This window comes from Onychomys torridus, chromosome 22, assembly GCF_903995425.1.
Source record: "Onychomys torridus chromosome 22, mOncTor1.1, whole genome shotgun sequence".
Lineage (NCBI taxonomy): Eukaryota > Metazoa > Chordata > Mammalia > Rodentia > Cricetidae > Onychomys > Onychomys torridus.
In genome coordinates this window covers 28,370,266-28,395,039 of record NC_050464.1, presented here as the reverse complement: position 1 = coordinate 28,395,039, position 24,774 = coordinate 28,370,266, and the positions used below count along the sequence as shown (strand labels likewise).

Below are 24,774 nucleotides of genomic sequence, written 5' to 3'. Positions count from 1 at the left end.
CTCCTGCAGAGAATCTTCCTCCTTCAGAGTTGCTAAATGGCCAGTCGTCAAGTACTGTGTCTGTAAAGGCTGGCCTGCTGTCAAGCTCTCCGTTAATGGTCTGTCCTATTGATGTCTCGTAGCCACCATTACCTTTTGTACAATTACTAAATGAGCAGACGTGGAAAAGATTTTTCAGCTCAGCAAAGTAGTAAATAGAGCGCAAAAAGCAAATAGCCTGTCCTCGGATTGCACCCTATGGTAGTTGCAGGAGCCTTTTGAGGATACGATGAAGACTGTTTATTTGTGCCACAAGTTTGGCATCTGCATGCAGCATTTAGTCACGCGGAAGACAACAGCCCCCTCTGTTTGCTTTTGGGGAGGGGATGTGAATCTACCAGCATTTGCACACGCTCAAAGTCCGTGTAGGGGGAAACAGGCGTTCTGCTCACCAGGGAGTGGTCACTGAGAAGGTGACTTCTTGGGAGGCTGAAGGGCGTCTGGAAGACGTCCGTGAACAGCCTGCGGCAGGTCCGCAGGTGAGCCCGTCTCAGCTGGCCGAATGACTGGGAGACTCTTCTTGTCTGGCACCCTCGCTTAACCGCGGAGTCTTGAGAGTCATGCACCTTATATGCACACCGGCGGAGGGTCCCCAGCATCCTTTATGCGTATTCGTTGGGGACCCAGACGGGGCTCCTTCCTGCCACTCCCATCGCCCCGCCGCCCTTGCCCGGTCGGCCGCGGTGCACCGCTTCCTAGCGTCTCAGGCCGGCCCTCCGGAACGTTGTCGCTGGGGTGCGGTTTTCCGTCGGTCATTGGACCAGCCGGAAGCGGAAGTGCTCTCTGGTGGTCCCTTCTTGGCGTTCCCTGCGACCGCAATAGTGGAGGCCGGGGAACGCGCCATGGAACACGTGACGGAGGGTTCGTGGGAGACGCTGCAGGTGCCGCTGAATCCTCGGGTGCTGGGCGCGCTGCGCGAGTTGGGCTTTCCGCACATGACGCCGGTGCAGGCAGGTATCGGGCTGCGGGGAAGCGAGGCTGAGCGGTCCGCCGCTCGGATGCAGCCTCGGGGATCACGCGTGTTCACGATGCCCACTCCGGGTCTCAGAGCTTCGTGCCTGTCCTGTCTGCTTTGGCGACTTCGGACAGTGGCTCAGTCTATGTCCTTTCCGTCTGAGAAGTGATAACAATCACTTTCTTCATAGCATTATGGGGGTTAAATAACTCCAGGTGGGGGCTCAGTGTCTGCTACCTGTAGTTACTGTGTGGGGAGAGAGACTCTCCCTGGCCTAACTGATCAAAAACAAGCAAGCAAGCAAAAACCGCAAAGCATTTATTAAGGACTTGGTATGTATCTAGGCCTCATCTAGGCTCTGGCAACTGGGCCTCTTGGTACCTACTTGTGGGCCTTATTTTCTAGAGCGGGTGTTAGAGGAAGGACTATAGGAACGAGGTAGTTTATCTCGTGCTGAGTGTTATGAAGGAACTGAAATAGACTCGTGTGGTGGTCAGTGAGGCTTCTGAGGGAGTTGTCATTATTCTGAGACCCGTATAATCTGGGAGGGGCTGGCTTTGAGGTGACTGCCGGAAGCTAATTGCCACACAGAAATACCAGTGCAAGTGCCCTGGGACTGGTGGTAAACCCAATGCTTCCAGGGGCTGGAGTGAAGGTTCAGTGGTTGGGAGCACTTGCTGCTCTTGTAGAGGACCAGCGTTGAGTTCCCAACACCCACATTGGGTAGGCTCACCACTGCATATCACTGCAGTTCCAGGAGATCCAACACTCTTTTCTGCATACCTCCGTGCATGTAGGGTACATACAGACAAGGAGGCATGTACACACAATATACACATAAATAAAAGTCAGTTTTAAAATGCTCACTACTTCTAGCTCTTTCCTAGTCCAAGAAGGAACAGTGGGAGTGGCAGGACTCGAATCCAGGACTCCTGCCACTAATGTCCTTCTAGACAGCTCACAGTGTTTTTGTTTGTTGGTTGGTTGGTTTTGAGACAAGAGTTTCACTATATTTCCCTGGCTGATCTTGAGCTTGCAGAGATCTGTCTGCCCCTCTCTCCTGAGTACTGGGATTAAAGGCATGGGCTGCTACACCTGGCTGCAACATGTCACATTTAATTCAAGCCTTTGTGGTGACGGTTTACTCAGGATCCCCGTGGGGTGGGGTCCATTTTGACCTCAGTCACCCCCTGTGTTCTTAGGACTTGGGTCTCTGTTATTTGCTTGTGGTATTATTTAATAATTATTATTTAATAGTAATAGTCCTTTGTGATCTCTCCCTGCAGTCTGCCACCATCCCTCTGTTCATGAAAAACAAAGACGTCGCTGCAGAAGCTGTGAGTATCTCGTGCACTGCAGTCTGCCCCTTCTTCTCTTAGCCAAGCAGAAAGCGAGCCAAAAGCTTTGTCCTTTTTTTTTTTGCAGGTGACAGGTAGTGGAAAAACCCTGGCTTTTGTCATCCCCATTGTGGAGATTCTTCTGAGAAGGGAGGAGAAGTTAAAGAAGGGCCAGGTGAGGAGGGCTGGCTGATTGTCATGGGGCAGGAGGGTTCGGGTCTGAGAAAGAAGCTGGGCAAACCAAAGTGGAGCCCTGTTTGGTATCTGAGGAGTCTGGTTTTGAATTTTCCTGCGTGTTAAACCAAAGTCGATGCTGGGTTGCTCTCTCGACACTGGAGTACTTTCTCGGTCATCTGTGGATTTGGGTAGAAAAGCCATAGCGTAAGCAGGGATCCTCATGAGTAAGCTGTTTGGTGTTTTGTTTGTTTGTTGTTGTTTTTTTAACCCTGTCTTAGCTGAAGACCCAGCTCAGGACCTTGTGTTTACTAGGCAAGTGTTCTACCATTGAGCTAAATCCCTAAACCCTCATTTTTGTGGCCCTTGTTGGTGATAAAAATGCCCTCAGTGGGGCCTGAAGAGAGGGCTCAGTGGACGAGAGTACTTGTTGCTCTTGTAAAGGACCTGGGTTTGGTTCCCAGGGTCTACATGGGATTTACAACCTCTATACCTCTAGTTATAAGGGATCTGGCACCCTCTTCTGGCCTGGGATGCACAGGGTGTATGTCCATGCTTTATGTGGGTGAGACAAAACACTCACTCACATAACTAAAAATAAATAAAATCTTCCAAATGCACGCCTTTAATCCCAGCCCTGGGAGGCAGAGGCAGGGGACTCTGAGTATGAAGCTTCTCTGAGAAGTGTAAGGAATAAACAGGCAGAGGGACATGGAACCAGCCTAGCCAGGGCTACACAGCAAGCGTGTGAATTACTTTCCTGTTGCTGTGGTAAACCTCACCATCAAGGTAGCTTACAAAAGGACGGGTTCATCTTGGGCTTACAGTTCTAGTGGGAGGAGAGTCCATGGTCATCCCAGTGGGGAAGCTCGACAGTGGGCAAGCATGGGGACTGGAGCAGCAAGCTGAGAGCCCACACTTCAGGCCTTAAACAGAAAGCAGAGAGCAAACTGAGAATGGCGAGAGGCTTTGAACTTCCAGCAGGGCCACGCCTCCTAAACCTTCCCAAACAGTGCCACCTACTGGGGACCAAATGTCAAATGCCTGAGACTGGAAGGTGTCATTCAAACTACCACCCCTAGCTCAGTAAGTAAGTAAATGCCTCTGGTACGGTGCGAAGTGCTGTTTAGTGTCCCAGGCACACGTTATGACAGGCGGAGAAAATTCATCACAGATGGCACTTCCTGAGCTGCAGTGCTGCTAGCCAGGGGCACAGTGACCCATGACAGGTGACATCAGGCTTTCTTTTGTCACTCACTTGTTTTTTTTTTTTTTTGTTTGTTTAAAAAAACAGCTGGGCAGTGGTGGTGCACGCCTTTAATCCCAGCACTTGGGAGGTGGAGCACTTGGGAGCTAGTTCCAGGAAAGGCGCAAAGCTACACAGAGAAACTCTGTATGGGGGGCGGGGGGAACAGACAAACAAACCAACCTGGTTTTTTTCTCTGTAGCCCAGGCTGGCTTCGAACTCACAGAGATCCTCCTGCCTCTGCCTTCTGAGTGCTGGGATTAAAGGCATGTGCCACCACTGCCCTGCAAAAAATATTTTAGTTTAATTAATTTATTGTTATGTGTGTGGGTGTTTTGCCTTCGCTACCCTGGAACTGGAGGAATAGATGGTTGTGACTGCCATGTGGGTGGTAGGAATTGAACCTGGGTCCTTTGAAAGAGTGGCCAGTGCCCTTAACAGATGAACCATCTCTCCAGCCCTATGTTGATTAACTTTTTTATTTTGTAATGCTGGGCCTTGTTCATGGTAGCCAAGCACTGCACCACTGAGCTGCCGTTTTAGCCCTTGGTGTGGTGATACATGATATGCCCCGAGACTGTTGACAAAGTTCTAGAAACTGTCTGAGGACGGAAGGTGCAGGACTAATGTGATCCAACCCGAACCTGCGTACTGCTGACGCTGTGGGTTTCCCCCTCCGCGTGGGCAGGTAGGAGCCATCATCATCACCCCGACTCGGGAGCTGGCCCTTCAGATCGATGAGGTCCTGTCCCACTTCACGAAGCACTTCCCACAGTTCAGGTGACTGGCTGCAGGGCCCTTGAGGTGACGGGTGTGGGGATCCCTGTTGGCCTGGGTTGTTCCAAGTCCTATTCCTCCCTCAGCCAGATTTTGTGGATCGGAGGCCGGAACCCTGGAGAAGATGTGGAGAGGTTCAAGCAGCATGGGTGAGCCCGCCAGCTCCTGCTCCTGTGTGTGTGTGTGTGTGTGTGTATGTGAGCTCCTGTGTGTGTGTGTGTGTGCTCCTGTGTGTGTGTGAGCTCCTGTGTGTGTGTGTGAGAGCTCCTGTGTGTGTGTGTGAGAGCTCCTGTGTGTGTGTGTGTGAGCTCCTGTGTGTGTGTGTGTGTGTGTGAGCTCCTGTGTGTGTGTGTGTGTGTGTGTGTGTGAGCTCCTGTGTGTGTGTGTGTGTGTGTGTGAGCTCCTGTGTGTGTGTGAGCTCCTGTGTGTGTGTGTGAGAGCTCCTGTGTGTGTGTGTGTGTGTGAGCTCCTGTGTGTGTGTGTGTGTGTCTGTGTGTGAGCTCCTGTCTCTGTGTGTGTATGAGCTCCTGTGTGTGTGTGTGTGTGTGTGTGTGTGTGTGTGTGTGAGCTCCTGTCTGTGTGTGTGTGTGTGTGTGTGTGTGTGTGTGTGAGCTCCTGTGTGTGTGTGTGTGTGTCTGTGTGTGAGCTCCTGTCTCTGTGTGTGTATGAGCTCCTGTGTGTGTGTGTGTGTGTGTGTGTGTGTGTGTGTGTGTGAGCTCCTGTGTGTGTGTGTGTGTGTGTGTGTGTGTGTGAGCTCCTGTCTGTGTGTGTGTGAGCCCGCCAGCTCCTGCTCCTGTCTCTAGGCTCTCAGCCTGTTGGTCTAGCTCTCTCCTCTCCCTTCCCCTTTTCTCCCCTCCCCTCCCTCCCTCTTCCTTACCCCTGCCCTCCCTTTCTCTCTTTTCTCCCCCCTTCCCTCCTTCCCTATTTCTTGTAGCTGGGACTTGAACCCTGGGCTTCACGAATACAGACGAGTACTGTGCCACTGAGCTCCCCTTGCCCGGTCTGTCTCCCTCCTACAGTTGTTTTCTGTTGCCTCAGGTCGGAGGTTGGCCTGTGCTGTGTGGGCCGTGTGGCTGGGTTGCAGGTTCTCTGCTGCTGTAGAGAGAGATGGCAGAGGTAGTATACAGTAGGACTAGAGTGTGGCTGTGCGCCAGCAACATGCTTACTGCTGCAGGTGGCCAATATGCTTGCAGATGCAGGTGGCCAGTGTGGCCAGTGGGCCAGAATCCTGGCCTGTAACCAGCTCCTTCTAGCCCTTGCTGTGTCTACCATGTAGCCATCATTCTCCCTGGGATGTAGATGGACTTGCAGTGTGGGGACTTGGTATTTTGGTAACTAACTGTTTCTGAGATCCAGAGCACACGGTAAATGGGAACTTCCTTTCCAAAGTGGGAACATCATTGTGGCGACCCCAGGCCGCCTGGAGGACATGTTCCGGAGGAAGGCTGAGGGTCTGGACCTGGCCAGCTGTGTGAGGAGTTTGGATGTCCTGGTGCTGGATGAGGCAGACAGACTTCTTGACATGGGCTTTGAAGCAAGGTACTAGAATGTGGACTTCCTGGAGGTGAGTGCAGTGACCTTCTGCATTGCCTCACAGCTAAGGATTATTGTTACCATTTCACAGCGTTTTAAACCTCAGGTGCCTTGACCCCAGGTTCTGTCACAGGGTTTAATCCCAGGTCTTCTATTTTTAAAAAATGAATCTGTTTATTGTGTTAAAGTTGGAGATAAAGCCTCCCTCCCTCTGGACCCAGCTCCTCTGCTCTTTTTAATTCATGTGTGTATACTCTGTTTCCAGTATAAACACAATCCTGGAGTATCTGCCAAAGCAGAGGAGAACAGGCCTTTTCTCAGCCACACAGACACAGGAAGTGGAGAACTTGGTGCGAGCGGGCCTTCGGAACCCTGTCCGAATCTCTGTGAAGGAGAAGGGCGTGGCAGCCAGCAGCACTCAGAAGACACCCTCCCGCCTAGAGAACCATTACATGGTGAGCGCGGGGCCTGCTGCTGTGTCCTGCTGTGCCTCCACTATTCACAGCAGTGCGGCTGGTTTGAGACCAGAGGGTCGCATTGTGCTGCCTGTCAGTGGATGAGTTCTTCAGGGGTGTTGACATCAGGCTTCTCGGAAATAGAGGCTAGCTTGGTCTTATGGTGGTTGGGAAAGGGAGGAGGCTGGTCTTCCAGGAGTGGCAGGACTTAGCACTTGGTACAGAGCAGGAGTCAGGGCAGGACTCTGAGGTGGGTGTCGGCTTTGTCCCTCATAGACCTGTAGCATAGGGCTGTCGGATAGTGAATTAACCCACATAGCTGTTCGGGATGTGAGAAGCCAGGAAACACTGGGTACCACATTGGCCACCGTTTCGGTCATTCAGGTGACTGTTTAGAAGTGTCTCAGCACAAGAACTTTTTGTTTTGTTTTTGTTTTTCTGTATAACTGCCCTGGCTGTTCCAGAATTCACTCTGTAGACCAGGCTGGCCTTGAACTTACACAGCTCCTCCTGCCTCTGCCTCCTAAGTGCTGGGATTAAAGGCATGCACCACCACTGCATGGTTAAGAACTTTTTTTTTTTTTAATTTAAAAATATGTAATGTGTTTGTTTAGCTGGGTTGTCTAGGTATATGTTTATGTACTTTGTGAATGCCTGGTGCTTACAGAATCTGGACAAGGGCATCAGATCCCTTGGAACCTGCAGTTACAGATAATTGTGAGCTTCCATGTGGTTCTGGGAATTGAACCTGGGTCCTTGGGAAGAGTAGCCAGTGCTCTTAACCACTAGGCCATCTCTCCAGCCCATAAATCTTTAAAAAAGTTAATTTAAGGGGAAACTGTGGTCGGTATGTAAAATAAATGAAAAAAAAATTTATTTAAACAAAATAAAACCACAAAAAAAGTTAATTTATTATCTGGGCATGGTGGTTCATGCCTCCATTCACAGAACTGAAGAGGCAAAGGCAGGCCAATCTCCCGAATTGGAGGTCATCTTTGTTTATGTAGTAAGTTCCAGGCTAGCCAGGGCTACATAGAGAATCCAAGTCTAACATCTCTCTCTTTCTTTTTTAATTTTAAAACTTGTTTTTATTTATTTATTTATTCATTCACTTATTTATTTATGGTTTCCTGAGACAAGTTTTTTCTATATAACAGTCCTGGCTGTCCTGGAACTCTCTGTAGACCAGGCTGGCCTCGAACTCACAGAGACCCACCTGCCTCTGCCTCCTGGAGTGCTGGGATTAAAGGCGTGCGCCATCACCACTCGGCTTTTATGTTTTTGAGATAGGCTGGCTGCTAAACCTCACTATGTATCTGAGAATGGCCTTGAACTCCTTATCCTCTGTCTCCCTCTTTTGAAAGTCCTGGGATTTCAGATCTGTGCCCCATGAGAGAAACTTGGAACCTGCAGTGTCAGTTTTGCCAAAATCCCGGAAACCACATTCACTGGGACTGGATATTTCTGGCTGAGGCCTGGATGGGGCACCTGACTGGGAAGGAAGGGGATGGAGCCTGTCTCCATCGCTTCAGGTCATCACACACACTCTTTCTGGAGAGCTGTGCTTGCCTTAGTGTGGCAGTTTCTGAGTGTGGCCCCAGATCAAGCTTGGAGGTAATTCTCCATTTGACTTGGACCCACTGATGTCTGGGCTAGAGGAGCTGCCGCCGCTGCCGCCACTGGCCCAGCCTGCCTGTCTGCTGGGTCTTGGGGACAGTTGCCTCCTGTGGTGGTGCTGCTACCAGTGACACAGTTTTGTGACTTAAACTGAACACTGGCAGCAGCACTGAGCCCCAGGCTGACGGATGTCTGTCTTGATCTGTCTGAGCTGGTCAGGCTGATGGATGTCTGTCTTGATCTCTCTGAGCTGGTCAGGCTGATGGATGTCTGTCTTGAACTCTGAGAGTTAGGCAGGCTGATGGATGTCTGTCTTGAACTCTGAGAGTTAGGCAGGCTGATGGATGTCTGTCTTGATCTCTGTGAGTTAGGCTGGCTGATGGATGTCTGTCTTATTCCCTCTGAGCTGGGCAGGCTGACATTGGCTCAGGTAAAGGCACTTTGACTTGACAACCTGATTTCAGTGTGGGTACAACATGGCAGATGGAGACCCGATCCCTGCCACCTCCCCTCTGACCTTTGTGCACGTGCCCCCCCCCCCCCAACATAAGTCAGCATATTAAAATTAATGAGCGAAGGCTGTGCTGGGTGTGGTGGTGCACACTTGTAAGCCTAGTCTTCAGGAGGTGGAGGCAGGCATTCAAGGCCAACCTTTGCTACAAGAGTTTGAGGCCAGTTTGGGCTGTATAAGACCTTGTCTCCACAAAAAAAAAAAAAAAAAAAAAAAAAAAAGGAAGAAAGGAAGAAAAGGCTGGAACTGAAAATAGTTTTGGGGATTACTTTATTTTTGCAAATATGTGATTCTTTTTTTTCCTTTCCCTCCTGTAGATATGTAAGGCAGATGAGAAATTCAATCAGCTGGTCCATTTCCTTCGGAACCATCAGCAGGAGAAGCACCTGGTTTTCTTCAGGTAGTCTTCTTTAGGGCCCCGTCTGGGAAGGCAGGGGGCACAGTGCAGGGGAGGCTCTGGGTGGTGCTGTGTGCGGCTGGTGACTGGAACCCAGCTTCTGTGGCTCCTGCTGCACCCGTGTCCAGAGGCAGCAGCAGCTCCTGCCGCTGCTATGTGCAGGGCTCAGCAGTGTCAAGGCTCATGTTTCCGCACCTGTCTCCACCTTGCCTTTCATCCTGAGAGTCATCTTAGAGCTTCCAGATGACCACTGTGTGTACAGTCTTGTCACGTCTTCACTGAGGCCGAGGGAGTAAGAAAGGGCAGAAGGCAATGCTCCTGCCTGCACCCCTTCCATCAGACTGCTCTGCCTGAGCCGATTGCTGCCCTGAGAAGCAGGGTCAAAGAGATGGCTGGAAGCCGCTTGCTCAGCCACAGAGCCCTGTGATAACAGGGCAAGATAGGAACATGTGCCTTTCTTGGGTGAGCTTGTGTTTTTTTGTTTGTTTGTTTTATTTTAGGCAGGGATTCACTGGCTAGCCTGGAAGTAGCTATGTAGATCAGGCTGGTCTCGAACTCAGATCCACTTGTTTCTGCCTCCTCAGTGCTGGGATGAAAGGTCTACACTAACATGTCCAGCATGGCTTGGCTTTTCCTCTCTCCTTCCAAATAATTTGTTTTGACTTTTGTACAAAAAGGTTTTATGCACAATGAAATGCCTAAGACTGGGTGCCAGGCTTGGTCTCTGCTGTAACCCCAGCACTCAGGAGGCTAAGCAGAAAGATAGGAAGTTCAAATTCCATCTGGGCTACATAGCAACATTCTCTCTCAAAAGATAAAATGTGGACAGGACAGACAAACAGTGAAGGCTTTGCAAAGTGTCGTCCTTGTAGGGTGGATGGATATGTGCTCGTGTGTCTGTCCCAATCCTTAGTTTGCTTGGATGCTGCCTGAGACCACTCCATTGACGGCAGAACCTGTCAGATTGCTTTAGGGTCTGGTTGTGACCCATGGTGTGTAAAACACCGCTTCACTGTGTCCTCTTGTGACTTACGGTGACAGTGAAGAATCTGCTAATGGCCTCAGCCCAGATGGAGGAGCTGAAAGAGCCCCAAGCTTGACAGGAATGTGCAGCCTGGTGTCCTGGGAGGAGGTTGGGTGGCAACTGGTGGTGTGTGCCAGGCCTTTTCTGGGTGTGCTGCTTGCTTGTGCTGCAAAAGGATAGTGAGCCATTTTAGGACAAAAGTGAGTGTGGCAGCCCATGCTGAGGCAGGAGGCTGAATAGTCTGAGGCTAGCCTGGACTATAAAGTTCAAGTCCAGCCTGAGCTATGTAGTTAGAAGACATGTCAAAAAATGGGGTGGGTATTTGGGGTAAACTTGGAGAAGGCTGCTGTGACTAGGTTAAAGATGGAGTCGAGTGACTCACTTCCAGGGAAGGGGACAGGTCCTGGCAAGTGGTTCATGGGCTGTCTCCAGTGGACGTGTCTCTTTGGGTGACCCTCCTACAGCCTGCTTTTGTCCCTGGCTAACCCGGTTCCAAGCCCCAGGTCCCTGGGAGAGAGGAGCTGCTCAGTCAAGGCGTGACTGGCTGAGCCTTTGGGAACAGTGCAGGAGCAGTGCGGTGTGGTCTCAGACTACTTTCTGTCTGAGCTGTCATCTTTGTTCTGATGGCGGCGCTGGGGAAGCAGACCCTGCTTGTGGGGCCATTGCTAGACAGCAGGACCTGTGTCGGGGTTTGCACAGGTTTCAGGGGTTGCATGGATGGAGAGGAGGAGCGAGAGGCTGCTCCGGCAGGTCTCCACCTGCTGTCCCGAGAGGGTCCCTCACCTGCATCCTCCCCTCTGCATCCTTGCCCAGCTTCGGGACCCAGATGCCTGGTGACTGAGTGCTTTCTCTCTCCTGCACAGCACGTGTGTGTGTGTGGAGTACTATGGAAGGGCTCTGGAGGCGCTGCTGAAGAGAGCGAAGATCCTGTGCATCCATGGGAAGATGAAGTACAAGCGCAATAAGATCTTCCTGGAGTTCCGCAAGCTGCAGAGGTGAGGGGTGGTTGTCCTCGGGGGCTGGAGGTAGATCACCAGTCACCGGACTCCTCAGGTCCTGCTCCTGCCCCTTCTCCCTCTGCCCTCCTGGAGCTTCTTTGACTCATACCAACCAGTTCCTCCATCTTTGAGGGCACCCAGAGCTTGGTTTGGACCCTCACACATACTCTGAGCCAGGGTCACTTGCCAAGTTACTGGGTTTCCCTGCACCATCACAGGGATGTACACATGGTGTAGTCAGGAAGCTCATGTGTGCCCACTGCTGTATCTCCCAGGGCTTGGCATAGCGGAGGTTTGGGAAAGTCCTGGTCCCTGGTCCCCCCTCCCCCCCCAACCCCTGGTAAACAAGAGCAAGCACAGCCCCTTGGCCTTGTTGGGACAGATCCTGCGTTGGCTGTGGGGTGTTAGCCACACAGAGGGAACTTGGGGTGTCCTGATGAGCATAGCCGTTTCTGATTTCCCTAAGCGTTGCAGGGCTCCATTCAAGCAGCTGCCAGGGCACAGTGGCGCCCTGCTTTTGTCCGTCACAGGGCAGAGATGGCGCTTGTCTTCTACTGGCTGCGGAGGGCTGGCCCAATACAGTTTTATTTCTCAAATGGAAATACGTGAATTAAAAACATTTAAATGGGGGCTGGAGAGATGGCTCAGTGGTTAAGAGCACTGGCTGCTCTTCCAAAGGACCTGTGTTCAATTCCCAGCACCCACATGGCAGCTCACAACTGTCTGGAACTTCAAGATCTGATCTGACACCCTCACACAGGAAGAACACCAATGCATATATAGTAAAAACTAAAAAAAAAACCCAAAATAAGCCAGATGTGGTAGTGCATGTCTGTAACCCCAGTATTTGGGAGATTGAGACAGGTATGAAGTTCAAGGCTATCCGGGATTTCAGAGGGATGTCAGAGAATCTTGTCTCAGAAGAAAAAAACGGTCTGGGTTTGGCTGTTTGGTAGTGCACTCCTTAGCATGCAGAGATCCTGGGCTCCAACCCTAGTACTGGCTAGAAAGAATCTTTGTGCTATTTCTACCACTCGTGTGTGTGTGTGTGTGTGTGTGTGTGTGTGTGTGTGTGTGTATGCGTGTGCACGAGAACAAGCACACGCTCCTGTCCATGACATGCATATCTAGTTTTTATTTTGATTATGCATATGTGTGTAGGTTTCTGCATGTGAGTGCAGGGGCCCCTGGATCCCAGAAGAGGACATCAGCTCCCCCAGCACTGGAGTTGACCAGTGGTTGTGAGCTCCCTGTCAGGGTGCTGAACCGTCTCTGCAGCCTCCTCCGCTCCCCTCTTCTTTTGGCAGTTTATAAATTCTGGGAAGGTTGTAGGAGGAAGAAAAAGAAATCAAAGTATTCATTAGGAACAGCTGCTTGTGTGAGAGACTCCTGTACTGTGTCACTGGGGTTGGTCCCTGCAGGGGAGGGGAGGGATGGCCTGCTCACATACTGCTTTCTTGTTTCTAGTGGGATCTTGGTGTGTACTGACGTGATGGCCCGGGGAATTGATATTCCTGAAGTAAACTGGGTTTTACAGTACGACCCTCCCAGCAATGCCAGGTATGCAAGGGATTGGTCCTCTGTCTAGGGACTGAGCTGGTGGGCGTGCAATGACATTTTAAATATTTTAAGATTTTTTTTTAAAGATTTATTTATTTATTATATATACAGTGTTCTGTCTGCATGTATGTCTGCATGCCAGAAGAGAGCATCAGATCTCACTAGAGATGGTTGTAAGCTACCACCATGTGGTTGCTGGGAATTGAACTCGGGTCCTCTGGAAGAGCAGTCAGTGCTCTTAACCACTGAGCCAACTCTCCAGCCCTCCTAACACACTTCTAATTGCAAAGTTGCATTCAAATCCCAAGTGATGGTTTTTCTGACATCTGTCATTCTGGGGCGCTTCCTCTTCCTGCTTTTCATTGCTTCTCAGTTTCCCTCTGTGACCCTGCTGTGTGACCCGAGGAAGCCCAGCTTTGGTCAGGTGTCCTCAGAGCCAGTGGATCGTCCCTCACGGTCCTGTATGTTGCGCCTGATTCTTTGCAGCTCTTCTATGCTCACTGGCTGGTGGTCAAGTCAGCCCTGAGCTGTGGGGCCAGGTGACTCTATACAGCACCGTGTAGTGCAACAGTGTGTGGCTGGAGCCTGACTGCTCACTGCCACCCCTGGGTACCGGCCCTCCCTGTCCCCCTAGCGCCTTCGTGCATCGCTGTGGACGCACAGCCCGCATCGGCCACGGTGGCAGTGCTCTGGTGTTCCTACTACCAATGGAGGAGGCGTACGTCAACTTCCTGGCCATCAACCAGAAAGTAAGTAGCACAATGGCCTGGTAGCTGGTGGTCAGCAGCTGAGAGGAGGAGCTGCAGACTCGCCCGGGCTGGGTTGGGGAGGCACTGGCCAGCGTCGTGACTTGGGAACACTGCCTATTGTTGTCCCGCTATCTTCCCAGTCAGGACTGTGATGCGCAATGCCATTCTCAAACTGAAAAACTTCCAAACTCCTGTTTGACTAAGGAATGTGCTTGGGCTGGATTTGGCTCCCCTGCTCCCAGTGCGCTGTGCTGTCCTTGGCTTATTAGCTCTGGGAGGTCCTGGGGTTGGAAGGACTGCAGGGAAGCTGAGATGGTGGTCTCTGTGTAGTGCCCCCTGCAGGAGATGAGCCTCCAGAGAGACACGGCAGACCTGCTGCCGAAGCTCCGGGCCATGGCCATGGCCGACAGGGCAGTGTTCGAGAAGGGCATGAAAGCCTTCGTGTCCTTCGTCCAGGCTTACGCAAAGCATGAGTGCAGCCTCATCTTCAGGCTCAAGGGTAAGCTGGTGCCTCGCCTTCTCTGACATGGTTCCTGCTGTGTAGACCAGGCTGGCCTCAAACTCAGTTCTGAGTTCTTACCTGTGCCTGTCAAGTACGGCGATTAAAGCTGGGTATGGTTAAAGCGGGTTGCCACCATCTTTAGCATAATCATGTTTTTTCTTTTTTCTTTTGGTTTTTCCAGACAGGGTTTCTTTTTGTAGCTTTGAAGCCTATCCTGGATCTCACTCTGTAGCCCAGGCTGGCCTCGACCTCACAGAGATCCGCCTGGCTCTGTCTCTCGAGTGCTGGGATTAAAGGCGTGCGCCACCACTGCCTGGCTTCATATTTCTTAATTCTCTGAGTCTCTGGGTGACAAAGGTTGCTTTGTCTTAATGAAATATGTGGCATGTTAGGATTAGTGTTCTTTAAACCGTTCAAAGAGAATCCTAAAAAAATATAAATGAAAAGGAAAGTCCTGTATAGGGCTCTGAGTAGATGCAAAATAATCTGCCATTTCTTTCTGGAAAAAAAAGTGTTTCATAAAAAATTCAAGTTACAGTGAATTTATTACACCATTTAATTAAGAAACATAATGAACTCCTGTGCTGACTCTAAGCTCTTATCTGGTAGACCTTGACTTTGCCAGCCTTGCTCGAGGGTTTGCCCTGCTGAGGATGCCCAGGATGCCAGAACTAAGGGGGAGGCAGTTCCCAGACTTTGTGCCCACGGACATCGATACCAACACAATTCCATTTAAAGACAAAATCAGAGAAAAACAGAGGCAGAAACTGTTAGAGCAAAAAAGAAAAGAGAGAACGGAAAACGAAGGGAGGAGAAAATTCATCAAAAACAAAGCCTGGTCGAAGCAGAAGGCCAAAAAGGAGAGGAAGAAGAAGAAGAACGCCAAGAGGAAAAAGGATGAGGTAAGGGGTGGTCTTCCTTCCTTCAACACCATCTTAGAATTCCGACATTGCATTGAAAGAAAGCTCATGTGTTAGGAGAACAGCACCCCGGGTCCAAGGCCAGCCTGGGCTATGTGGACGCCTCACTCTCCCCTTCTTTTTGGGGGGCCCTGTGGTGTTAGCTGAGCCTGGAGCTTGCAGGCCCAACAGGTTCAGCTGCTCCTTAGAGCCGCAGCTCACAGTCATGTTCTTCTGCACTCAGGGTTCTGATATCGATGACGAGGACATGGAGGAACTCCTTAATGATACAAGGCTCTTGAAAAAGTTTAAAAAAGGGAAAATCACAGAAGAAGAATTTGAGAAGGGGCTGTTGACAAGCAGGAAAAGAACAGCGCAGCTGACAGACTTGGGGGTCTCAGACTCGGGAGAGGACAGCTGACCTCAGAGCCTCCGGTGAAGGTCATTACACGGCTGGCCCCACACCCCTGCCCTTCCCAGAAGACTGTTCTGGAAAGCGGTCTGTGCAGACTGGGAGAAGCCAAAGGACCGCACACTCCCAAGTACTACCATTCTGCCAGAGTCTCTCAGAGGCGTTTCCTTATTTGAGTGTAAATAACAGATGTCAGTATTTATTTTAATTAATTGTACTCCTTTTCTGGGGTGGGTTTTGTACAATAAAGTATATATGTATATACTTATTTTAAATTATTACTTACCTTTTTAAAACAGATAATGAAGTAGTACACTTGATTATAGGCCATGTAAAATTTCTAGGTATTTATTCCCAGTCACATGACCTCCCCTCCCCCCCAAACCTTGCAAGTCCTTTGCAGCCCTGCCTGGAGTACCTGCAGAGGCAGAGGTGGCTATCTGCAGGGGTTCTTTCCTCTGCTGTTCTTTTCGATGGGGGCTACAATGTTTAGTCCAGGATGCTTTCCTGGACTAATCCTGATTCCTCCTGCCTCAGCCTCCTGTGTGCTAGGGTCACAGGCTGGTACCACCACACCCAGACTGGGGTGAGAACATTTTAGAACTGACTCTGGTGCTATTTTATTGACAAATATCTGAAAACCAGGAAGGGGACCCTATCCTGGGAAAGTGCTGCGGGCTGTTTCTGGTGTTTCTGGCCCGGGTCTCCTTGTACTGATGCAATACCATGTCCAAATCTTTCATATCATTTATTTGTAAAGATCCTGATTTGTTCCCATGTTTAATTTACAAAAGCGGTTTGGGACCTAAACGTGTAAAGTAAACTCAGGTTTTTTATAGACAGAAGTTCCAGATGTTCTAATAAGCAGTGTTGTGAATGTGGCTCCTGCATTGGGTGTTCTGTCTGGCTCGATCCTGCTGAGGAGACGGAGCCCGGCAGCCAGAAGCAGTCTGTGTAAGGCACTCCATGATGTGTCTGTCCTCAGTGGCTGTCACTGCAGAGGGCCTGCAGTGGGATGAGAGGAGTCCATACTCGTGTGCTGTCTGTCCGTCCTCAGGCTGCGGTCAGCCATCTGACTTGTACTTCCTGAGACAGTGAGTTTCTGAAAACCGGAAGGATGCTTCAGCTTGGTTCTAGAACTGGGAACATGTTTCAGCTATGACAGAGCTGAGTTGAAAGGATTCTCCAGGACTTCTGATGTGAACCCTCTGCATACAAATCTGAAAGTCCGATTCAGTTTTGGCCCCTGGCTGGCAGGCGTGGAGAGGCTGCCACCCTGTGCAGCCATGCACACGTGCTCCCTCAAGTTGGCAGGAGGGGACTCTGTTCACAGGTACAGTTTGATGAGTTCATCGCTCACAGCAGATGGTGTCAGCACTCCCAGGTCCGTGAACAGCAGGGTGATCAAAGACGGGTACGTGTAGTCGACCCATGGGTGCTCCTCTTGGAGGTCCCGCCCCATCTGCACAGACTTCAGAGTGTCTGCCTTATACTGAGGAGAGGGGAACTGAGGTTAGCTGGGCTGGCTGTGTATCCTGGTTCTGTACTGCTGAGGCCAGAGCTTGAGCAGTACGTGAGATCTTGCCAGGACTGTCCTGTGCTGGGAGACCGGCTGTGTGGCAGGCTGGGAGGGACAGCATGTCACAGGATACCATCCCATCCTAGATATGCAAATAAGAGGCCACGGTGGAAGGGCCTGGCCAAGGTCACGTTTTGTAAAAGCAGAGATGGGAGTGAAGACAAGGGTTGATTCCTAGGCTGGGGTTCCACCCACCGGCCACACAGCTTCTCTGCACACAGAGTGTGTTATGTGAATAAACAAGATGGGAGATTCTGCCCACAGATGTGCCCAGGTTCCACCACCAGTGCCTTGTCCCCTGACACTGGAAGAGCACTGGAGAAAACAGCAATGGGAAGGGAGGAACTTTCTGGAACATTACTGAGTCAAAGACCCAGTCAAATATGTAAAACTCACCTTAAACTTGTCTGGGACGTCTTGCTGATTGAGCGGGAAGAGCCGTACAAATTTGAAACTTTCTGCAACCACGTAGAAGGGCTTGTTTTGGGCTTTGGCACACACAGCCATCTGGTTGGTTCCGATCTGAGAAGTCAGGGAAAATGGGAGACATGCAAGGTGAGCTTGCACAGCTCGTTCAAGCGGAAGCACATCGAGGATCATTCTGGCATGGCCATCAGGCTTTGTGTTTCATTCTGTTTTTTTGAGAGTGGCTTGTTTTCTTTCCTGAAAGGTCCTCTTTGAGGGCTAAGAATTTAGCTCAGCTGGTGGAATGCCTATGTAGCATGATGAAGCTGTGAGTTCAAGCCCCAGCAGTGCATAAACCAGGCCCTGGTGGGACACATGTAATCCTAGCAGGGATCACAGGAAGGTGAGGCAGGAGGATTAGAAATTAAAAGACAAGCTCAGCTAGCTATATACTGAGTCAAGGCCAGCATGAAATATCTTAAGAAAAAAAGGAAGGAAGAACAACAGGCCAGGTAGTGGTGGTACACACCTTTAATCCCAGCACTCAGGCGGTAGAAGCAGGCAGATCTCTGAGTTCGAGACCAGCCTGGTCTACAGAGCGAGTTCCAGGACAGCCAGGACAACACAGAGAAGCTGTGTCCTCAAAAACAAAACCACCAAAAAGTCAAAAAAAGGTTAACATTTTTTCTGCCAAGATGAGTGGTCCTAAACCCCGAAAAGGATGCCCAGGACCACCAGCTAGGTGCAGTAAGTGCAGCCCAGGACAAGCCCCCACTTCACATTTCCCTGTCCCACAGCCAATGGTGGGAAAGCCCAAGTGTCCACTGGAAGTAAGCGTGACACGTGCTGTGGTCTGGGCAAATTGGGGCAGCGTGGTCTGTGAAGTACGTCAAGATCAAAACCACGAGCATTATGTGAGTCCCTAGTACTGGAGAAGTCAGGACAGAACAGAGGTGGCCCAGGGACACGGGAAAAGGCCATCTGGGACAAACAGAAAGGTTTTATAAACACATTGGTGATAACATGGTTTGAATGGCTGAATGCCACTGCACCAAAGACTTAAGATGGTGCACACATAGTGTAACATGACAAAGATGTTTTGTTACAGACGGTTTCCTATGCAAGGGACGGAGAAAATGAACAAACCCTGAGGATGAATGTCCTCGCCAATCAAATGGAGGCAAAGCCGGAGCCCCTCAACTCCAAGCTGGATCTATTTTGCTTGGGTGTGGAAGTGCGTGCCTGTAATCTTAGCACTTGGGAGTCCGACAGGAGGATCAGGTCAGCCTCGGCTACATAGTTTGAGGCTAGCCTGAGCTATACAGGTCCCTATGTCAGAACAGAGATGCAAACAAAAGCACCTACTGTGCGTACATGTGTAAACTGACAAAGGTCACAAAGGTCATCCTCCACAGAGGAGGTCTGACCATGGTCTTGCCGTGCTACAGGGGTGTACAGGGACAGTGTGACAGTACCTACCTTGTTAATAATTCCTCCATTCTCAACCACTCCTTCAGCACCAACTATGACAAGATCTGCTTTCTCCATGATGTAGCTGGGGAAATGGACACAAGGAAGAGCTTTCCATGCTGTGCTTGGCTCTAGTTAATGTCTGGTGATGGGAAGTGCCTTCCACAGCTGCCACACAGCTGCCCTGGCACTGTTACCAGTTACCTTCCCATGGGCATTAGAACTTTCAGACAAGGTCTCAGTATGTAGCTTTGGTTGGCCTGGACTCAGAGGTCCGCCTGCCTTTGCCTTCCTGTGCCGGGATAATAGGTGTATCACAGTTTACCTTTGAAGACAGTAAGACCTGCTGAAGATGCTTATGGAGCACACTCCTTAATATTGAGCTTTCTTTCCAAGGGACTATTGTTCTTTAGTAATAGACACAGCTGGGACCTTGTGGGTGGGACAAACTCCCAGCAAGCCACCAAGCAGCCGTGTCTGAGGACACAGTGCACTGATCACCTAACTGCTGACCAGAGCCCTGACCTTTGCTTTTTACTCTGAAAACATGAGCAGCTGAGCATTCTGATCATGCCAGCAATCCCAGCACTCAGGAGGCTGAGGAAGGACTGAGTTCCAGGCCATTCTGGGCTCCCGGAGCATGTCTCAGAAACAAGACCACAGCAACTAACATGCAGGAACACAGGTCCAATGCTGGGCATGCAGTGCATCTCCTGCACTCTCATGACCTTGTGATAACCCTGCTGCTGCAGAGTAGCTGCTTTTTGATAAGGGAGAGATGCTACCCAGTCGGATTTATGGACAGGATTCAAACTCCAATCCAATTTGAAAGCCCTGCTTGAGCTAGCATGCACACACGGAGAATCACACTTACCCCACAGCAGCATCCAGCACCACAGTGACAGGGACATTGAGGTGACAGAGGGCTTTGGCCATTTTCTTCCTGAAGGTGACAGGAGGACATTAGATAAAATCCAAGAAAGTCCCACAGTGATGCATGATGAACTTGATTTAGATTGACATGTCCTGTGGACTCAGTGGCTTAAGGGGCAGGTCCTGACTAGACCAGGGAAACAAGAACCAAAGTTCTTTAATTAGCAAAGTTCTTTAATTATTCATTTTTATTTTTTTTAAGACTGAGTTGTTTTTATTTTATGTGTGTGGTGGTTTGAATGTCACTGGCTCCCATAATCTCACAGGGAATGGTGCTATAGGAGGTGGGGCTTTGTAGGAGTAGGTGTGGCCTTGCTGGAGGAAGTGTGCCATGATCCACTTCCTATTGCCTTCTGACCAATAAGCAGCCAGCACTGTGTCTGTCTGTCTGCTGCTGTCATGCTTCCCACCATGACAATAATAGACTGAACCTCTGAACTCTAAGCAAGCCACCACTATTAAATGTCCTTCCTAAGAGTTGGTGTGGTCATGGTGTCTCTTCACGGCAATAGAAACCCTAACCAAGACAATATGAATAGGTGCTTTGTTTGCATGTATCAGACATACCACATGCATGCCTGGTGTCTGAGGAAGACAGAAGAGGGCATGGATCCCCTAGAAATGGAGTTACAGGTGATTGTGAACCACCATTTGGGCAGTAGGAACTGAACCCAGATCCTCTGCAGCAGCTGTAAGTGCCAGGCTGTCCTTGAACTCAGAGATCTGCCTGCCTTTGCCTCCCGAGTTCTGGGACTAAAGGCGTGTCTGGCTTATCACTCACTGTCTCTTAAACTACAGAGTTGGAGGTCCAGCTCCAGGGTGCCTGACTAGCATATGCAGGACTCAGAGTCACCCCTCAGCACTACAACAAATCCCAGAAACTGTACTAAAGGAGCCTGGGTGACGAAGGCACCTGAGAACAAAGTTTGCTTTACGAGTTTTCTGGAGATGGTTTTTGTCAGTCACCAACTGAGAAAAGCTTTTCCGACTTTCTCTTGCTGTTCCTCTGATGTAACTACCTAAAGAAAAACACTTAAAACAAAGCAAAACCCTAAAAACAAACAGAAAGGCTACAGCCTGCACTGTGCCCCTGCAAACCCACAGACTTTCCTCCCAGGCTCAGAACAGTCACGAACGGGTCCAGAACAATGCTGACGCATGTGCCAGTGGCAAGATACTTGCCCGGATAAATCAGGCTGAGACTCCGTGATATACACACTGAACCGCTTCTTGGCTGCCACGGCTTCTTCCAGGACCCTCAGGACGACTCTGGAGTAGGCATGAGTCAAAATTCTCTATGGAACAAGAACCCTGCATCAGAGGGGCAAGCTCCAGCCATGTCCCGCACTGCCGCACCATCATATGACAGCTGCTTGGCACCTGCGCTACAGTCCATTCAAGTTCAAGCCCACTGATCAGTTCAACACTTCTGCCCAAGGAGTGAGACACAATCTCCCCAGCAGACCCCAAAGGTAGAGAAGCCAGTACATCTCAAGGCCCAGGGGACGCCACAGGTTGGCTGTCCTGCCAATAAGGTAAGAGTTTGCATACTTCTTACAGGGGCCAGGAAGGGTAGGTAATACAGTGGCCTGATGAGGCCACTGGCAGTGGAAGGCCAAGGGAAACCGAGCCCTAGGTGCTTCTTTTGTCAATGGTCCCGCTGTGGCAGACCCACCTGATTTTTCTAGAAGGGTAAAAAGTCTAATAAACATCTAATAACTATATACCAGTTAAGCTAAGACATTGACAAGCACTGTGAGGTAAATACAGCTGTCTGTGGTGCACATAATGACTTGTAGACTCACACAGAGCCTGTGCTCTAAGAATGCAGAGGACTACACAAGGCAAGGTGGAGGACACGGCCCATTAGAATCACAAGTGCTCAGGCCTCATCTCGAACCTGAGGAGTTTTCAATTAACAAGTCCGAGGGTGATTTACCTGCAGGTTCAAGATTCAGCAGCTCTGTTTTAGCTCAGCTGTTAACCCGGGTTAAGAGTTGTGGGTGGTGGGGCAAGAAACCCACACCACAGGCACACACTGTGAGGTGGAGTGTCATGGCCGTGCCTCTACTTGACCAGGTCTATCTGACACTGTCATTAACACGGCCCCAGCCCCACCTCCCAGCAAGTCACATATTTAAGAGCACACTTCAAAGGTAGGAAGTGCAGTGAGGGGGAGGGCAACATCTAAGAGCCGCGAGGCAAGTAAACACAGGCATGGTCTGCGGAGGCTGAGGTGGTGGGAGGCTGTGCTGATGGTCAGGACACCACCTGCTGGAGTGGACAAGCTGGAGACTGGCTGAACCTGCCATTCCTCCTTAACTAGGGGCAGGTCACAGCCATAAAGAAGACAGCTCCACCCAGTGCTGATGCTGGCTCAAATGCATGGCAGTGACCATGGTAACAGCTGGTCTGGGCAGACCATTTCAAATTAGAGGACTAACTGCAAACCCAATCATAAAAACACTTCTTTAGAGCAGGTGAAATGGCTCAGTGGGTAAAGGTGCTTGTCACTAACCCTAATGAGCCACGTTTGATCCTCAGATCCTACACAGTGGAAGGAGCCAACTTCTCTGACCTCCACACACTCACTGTGGCACCAGTGTATACCCACACAAACACATAATAAAGAAATAAATGGAATTAAAAATACTTCTTAGAAAGCTAGCTTATTAAGAGGCTATGGTAGCCGGGCGGTGGTGGCGCACACCTTTAATCCCAGCACTTGGGAGGCAGAGCCAGGCGGATCTCTATGAGTTCGAGACCAGCCTGGTCTACAGAGTGAGATCCAGGACAGGCACCAAAACTAGAAAGAGAAACCCTGTCTCAAAAAAAAAAAAAAAAAAAAAAAAAAAAAAAAAAAAAAAAAGAGGCTATGGGTGTAGTTTAGTGGTAGAGTATGTCTAGCACGTTTGAGGCCTTTGCTTTCACCCCCAGCTCCACAAAGAAGAAAAAACTGAAAATCAAGACACATTTATGTTGGTCCCATGTTCTTCTCTGAGTTCATGGTGATGAGCCTCTCTACTAACTGTGTTTACAGAGCACTGGCTACACACGGCATATCATTTACACTTTACCCAGTCAGTCAGCTGCTGCTATCTTTATAAACAGACGAGAAGTGATTTGTCCATGGTCCCAGCTGTGGCAGACCCATGGTAGGTGGCAGAGCCAGGATTTCAGGCCCAGCAACCTGACTCCAAAGTTCTTGATTCTAGCAGTACAGGGAATCCATCTACTCACCGCCCCGTCTTTGATGAAAGTATGGCACAGGTCTGCAATTTTATTTCTTGACAGAGATATTCTCCTGAGGAAAAGCTCCCCTCTCTCAATCATGATCTTCTTACATTTGGAGTAATCCTGGGGAGGAAAGAGCAAAATGAAGGGAGGCGATCCCAGGAAAGCTGACAGTCTCTGTAGGCAAACAGAGGAGAAGGGACATGGGGGGGGGGGGGGGGGGGGAGCTTACAGAGTATTCCAAGGAGGTGAGGCTGATGAAGCGAAGGAAGAGCTCTCCACCAGAGGACACGGCTACGGAGGAGTCCACGCCACACAGGATTTCTATGGCACGGGTGAGATTCGCTCTCAGGCCCTGAAGTGTCTCTCCTGTAATGAGGAAGTAAGGAATGTATATACACTGGGAAGACATTCAAGGCTGTGCTAGAGAAATTTTCCTCTTGGCCACCCCATGAGAATGAAAAAGGCACCATTATCACCTTGTATTTATAAGAGGTCATATTATACCCAGAATCTTAAGACTTACAATGCTTGTTTAGTAGATCCCAATGAATATTGATTGGTACCAGAATTTTTTGTTTGTTTTTGTTTTTGTAGACAGGGTTTCTCTGTGTAGAGTTGGCTGTCCTGGATCTCACTCTATAGACCAGGCTGGCCTTGAACTCACAAGATCTGCCTGCCTCTGCCTCCCGAGTGCTAGGATCAAAGGCATGCACCACTACCGCCTGGCAACACTAGAATTTATTCTGGGACATTCTCTATAGCACGTGCACAGAATCTAGGACAAGCTAGCAGCTTGGTACTCATCTATAAAGCTAAATTATTGCTATAATTTAAGCCTTCTGGCTAAGGCTGCATTACTGACTCTTGATTCCAAGCATATTTGTAGGTAGATGAGAATCCTTAAGATGACAGTCTGAGGGATCCCTCCGGGCTGAAAGGACAGACATGGATGGGGACAGAAGCTGAGCTTGAGACTGTAGGCAGACCTGCATGCCTTCCTGTCCACATTTCCAAAAGTCACCTGAAGACTTTCCTAAGGCCCAAACTATTGGAGGCCAAAGACTCTTTGTACCTTTGTCTCTCTTCAAGAACTCCAGCAAAGTCCGGATGGCAGCCACTGCTGAGGCCATGTTAGGATTGTCTTTCATCTGAGACTTAAAGTATTCGATTAACTCTAGGAAGAGAGGGGAAAAAAATGGGTCATCACAGAACTTAGCAAGATGAGGCCAGAGAGCTTGGTGATAGACAACTGCTGGCCTTAAGAATAAGAAGCAAAAACTTTTTTTTTTAAGAAAGCAGCTTTGAAAGTTACAGGGCACAACAAATGTTGACGGAGATAGGGAAGATACCTCCGTACTGTTGGCAGGGGCACACATCACTGGTGCACAAGGCAGAGAATTTAGGGGCCAAGCCCAGGGGCTAGTAGTCTACGGAATCCTCTCATTCACTTTATTAATTTCCCCTGCTACCTTCTGAGCAGTCTACAATCAAGTCTGCGCATGTGCACCAATACAAATGTAAAAATGTACACAGTTCTACCCAGTTCACCTTTTAATTAAAACCACCATTTTAGTCTGTTTTTCATTTAACAAACCAATTCTGACAACCACGATGGACAAGCAAACTAAAGATGCCCGACTCCTTCAAGCAGGGGCAGCGTGTCTTTCTGCTGCGCACAGAGGACACCCGGGCTGCGGGTGGCCGGCCAGTTTTGGGGCAGAGGCCCCTCGGACAGCGCGTGCTGGAGTCCGTGGGCGAGCGTCCGAGAGGCCCAGACCACGGCACAAGAGCAGTGACAGCAGGAAGCGGCTGGAGCCCGGGCTGCCCGTGTGTCCCCGCCGCTGCGGCCACCCACTCACCATGGTCCTCCATCGCTTCCTCGCGAGCCCCGCAACCGCGCCGGCAGCAAGCCACAGGCTGACAGCGCGTCGCGCGCTCCAGGCATCACTTCCGTCGCCTCGAAGT

The 24,774-nt window shown here is 50.1% G+C and overlaps 2 protein-coding genes across 3 annotated transcripts; one reads left to right on the top strand and one right to left on the bottom strand.

Annotated features, from left to right (window-relative positions):
* Window positions 1-834: 834 nt before the first annotated feature.
* On the top strand, window positions 835-15,449 carry Ddx55 (DEAD-box helicase 55). The gene is made up of 14 exons (XM_036171938.1): window positions 835-989; window positions 2,281-2,331; window positions 2,420-2,506; window positions 4,440-4,531; window positions 4,615-4,677; window positions 5,918-6,067; window positions 6,327-6,516; window positions 8,962-9,044; window positions 10,929-11,060; window positions 12,531-12,623; window positions 13,258-13,372; window positions 13,703-13,871; window positions 14,484-14,776; window positions 15,018-15,449. Exons 1-14 carry the CDS (start codon window positions 882-884, stop codon window positions 15,192-15,194), a joined length of 1,803 nt encoding a protein of 600 aa, XP_036027831.1. The 5' UTR covers window positions 835-881; the 3' UTR covers window positions 15,195-15,449.
* Window positions 12,329-24,756, bottom strand: Eif2b1 (eukaryotic translation initiation factor 2B subunit alpha). 2 transcript variants are annotated; one of them, XM_036171940.1, is made up of 9 exons: window positions 24,669-24,756; window positions 23,882-23,983; window positions 23,039-23,175; window positions 22,813-22,929; window positions 20,755-20,867; window positions 19,514-19,582; window positions 18,649-18,724; window positions 17,161-17,286; window positions 12,329-12,380 (listed from the first exon to the last, which is right to left on the bottom strand). In XM_036171940.1, the coding sequence occupies exons 1-9, from the start codon at window positions 24,679-24,681 to the stop codon at window positions 12,372-12,374; spliced, it is 762 nt and encodes a 253-aa protein (XP_036027833.1). In that variant the 5' UTR covers window positions 24,682-24,756; the 3' UTR covers window positions 12,329-12,371. The 2 variants fall into 2 exon arrangements, with proteins under 2 accessions (XP_036027833.1, XP_036027832.1); XM_036171939.1 differs by lacking the exon at window positions 12,329-12,380 and adding an exon at window positions 15,919-16,677.
* Window positions 24,757-24,774: the final 18 nt, after the last annotated feature.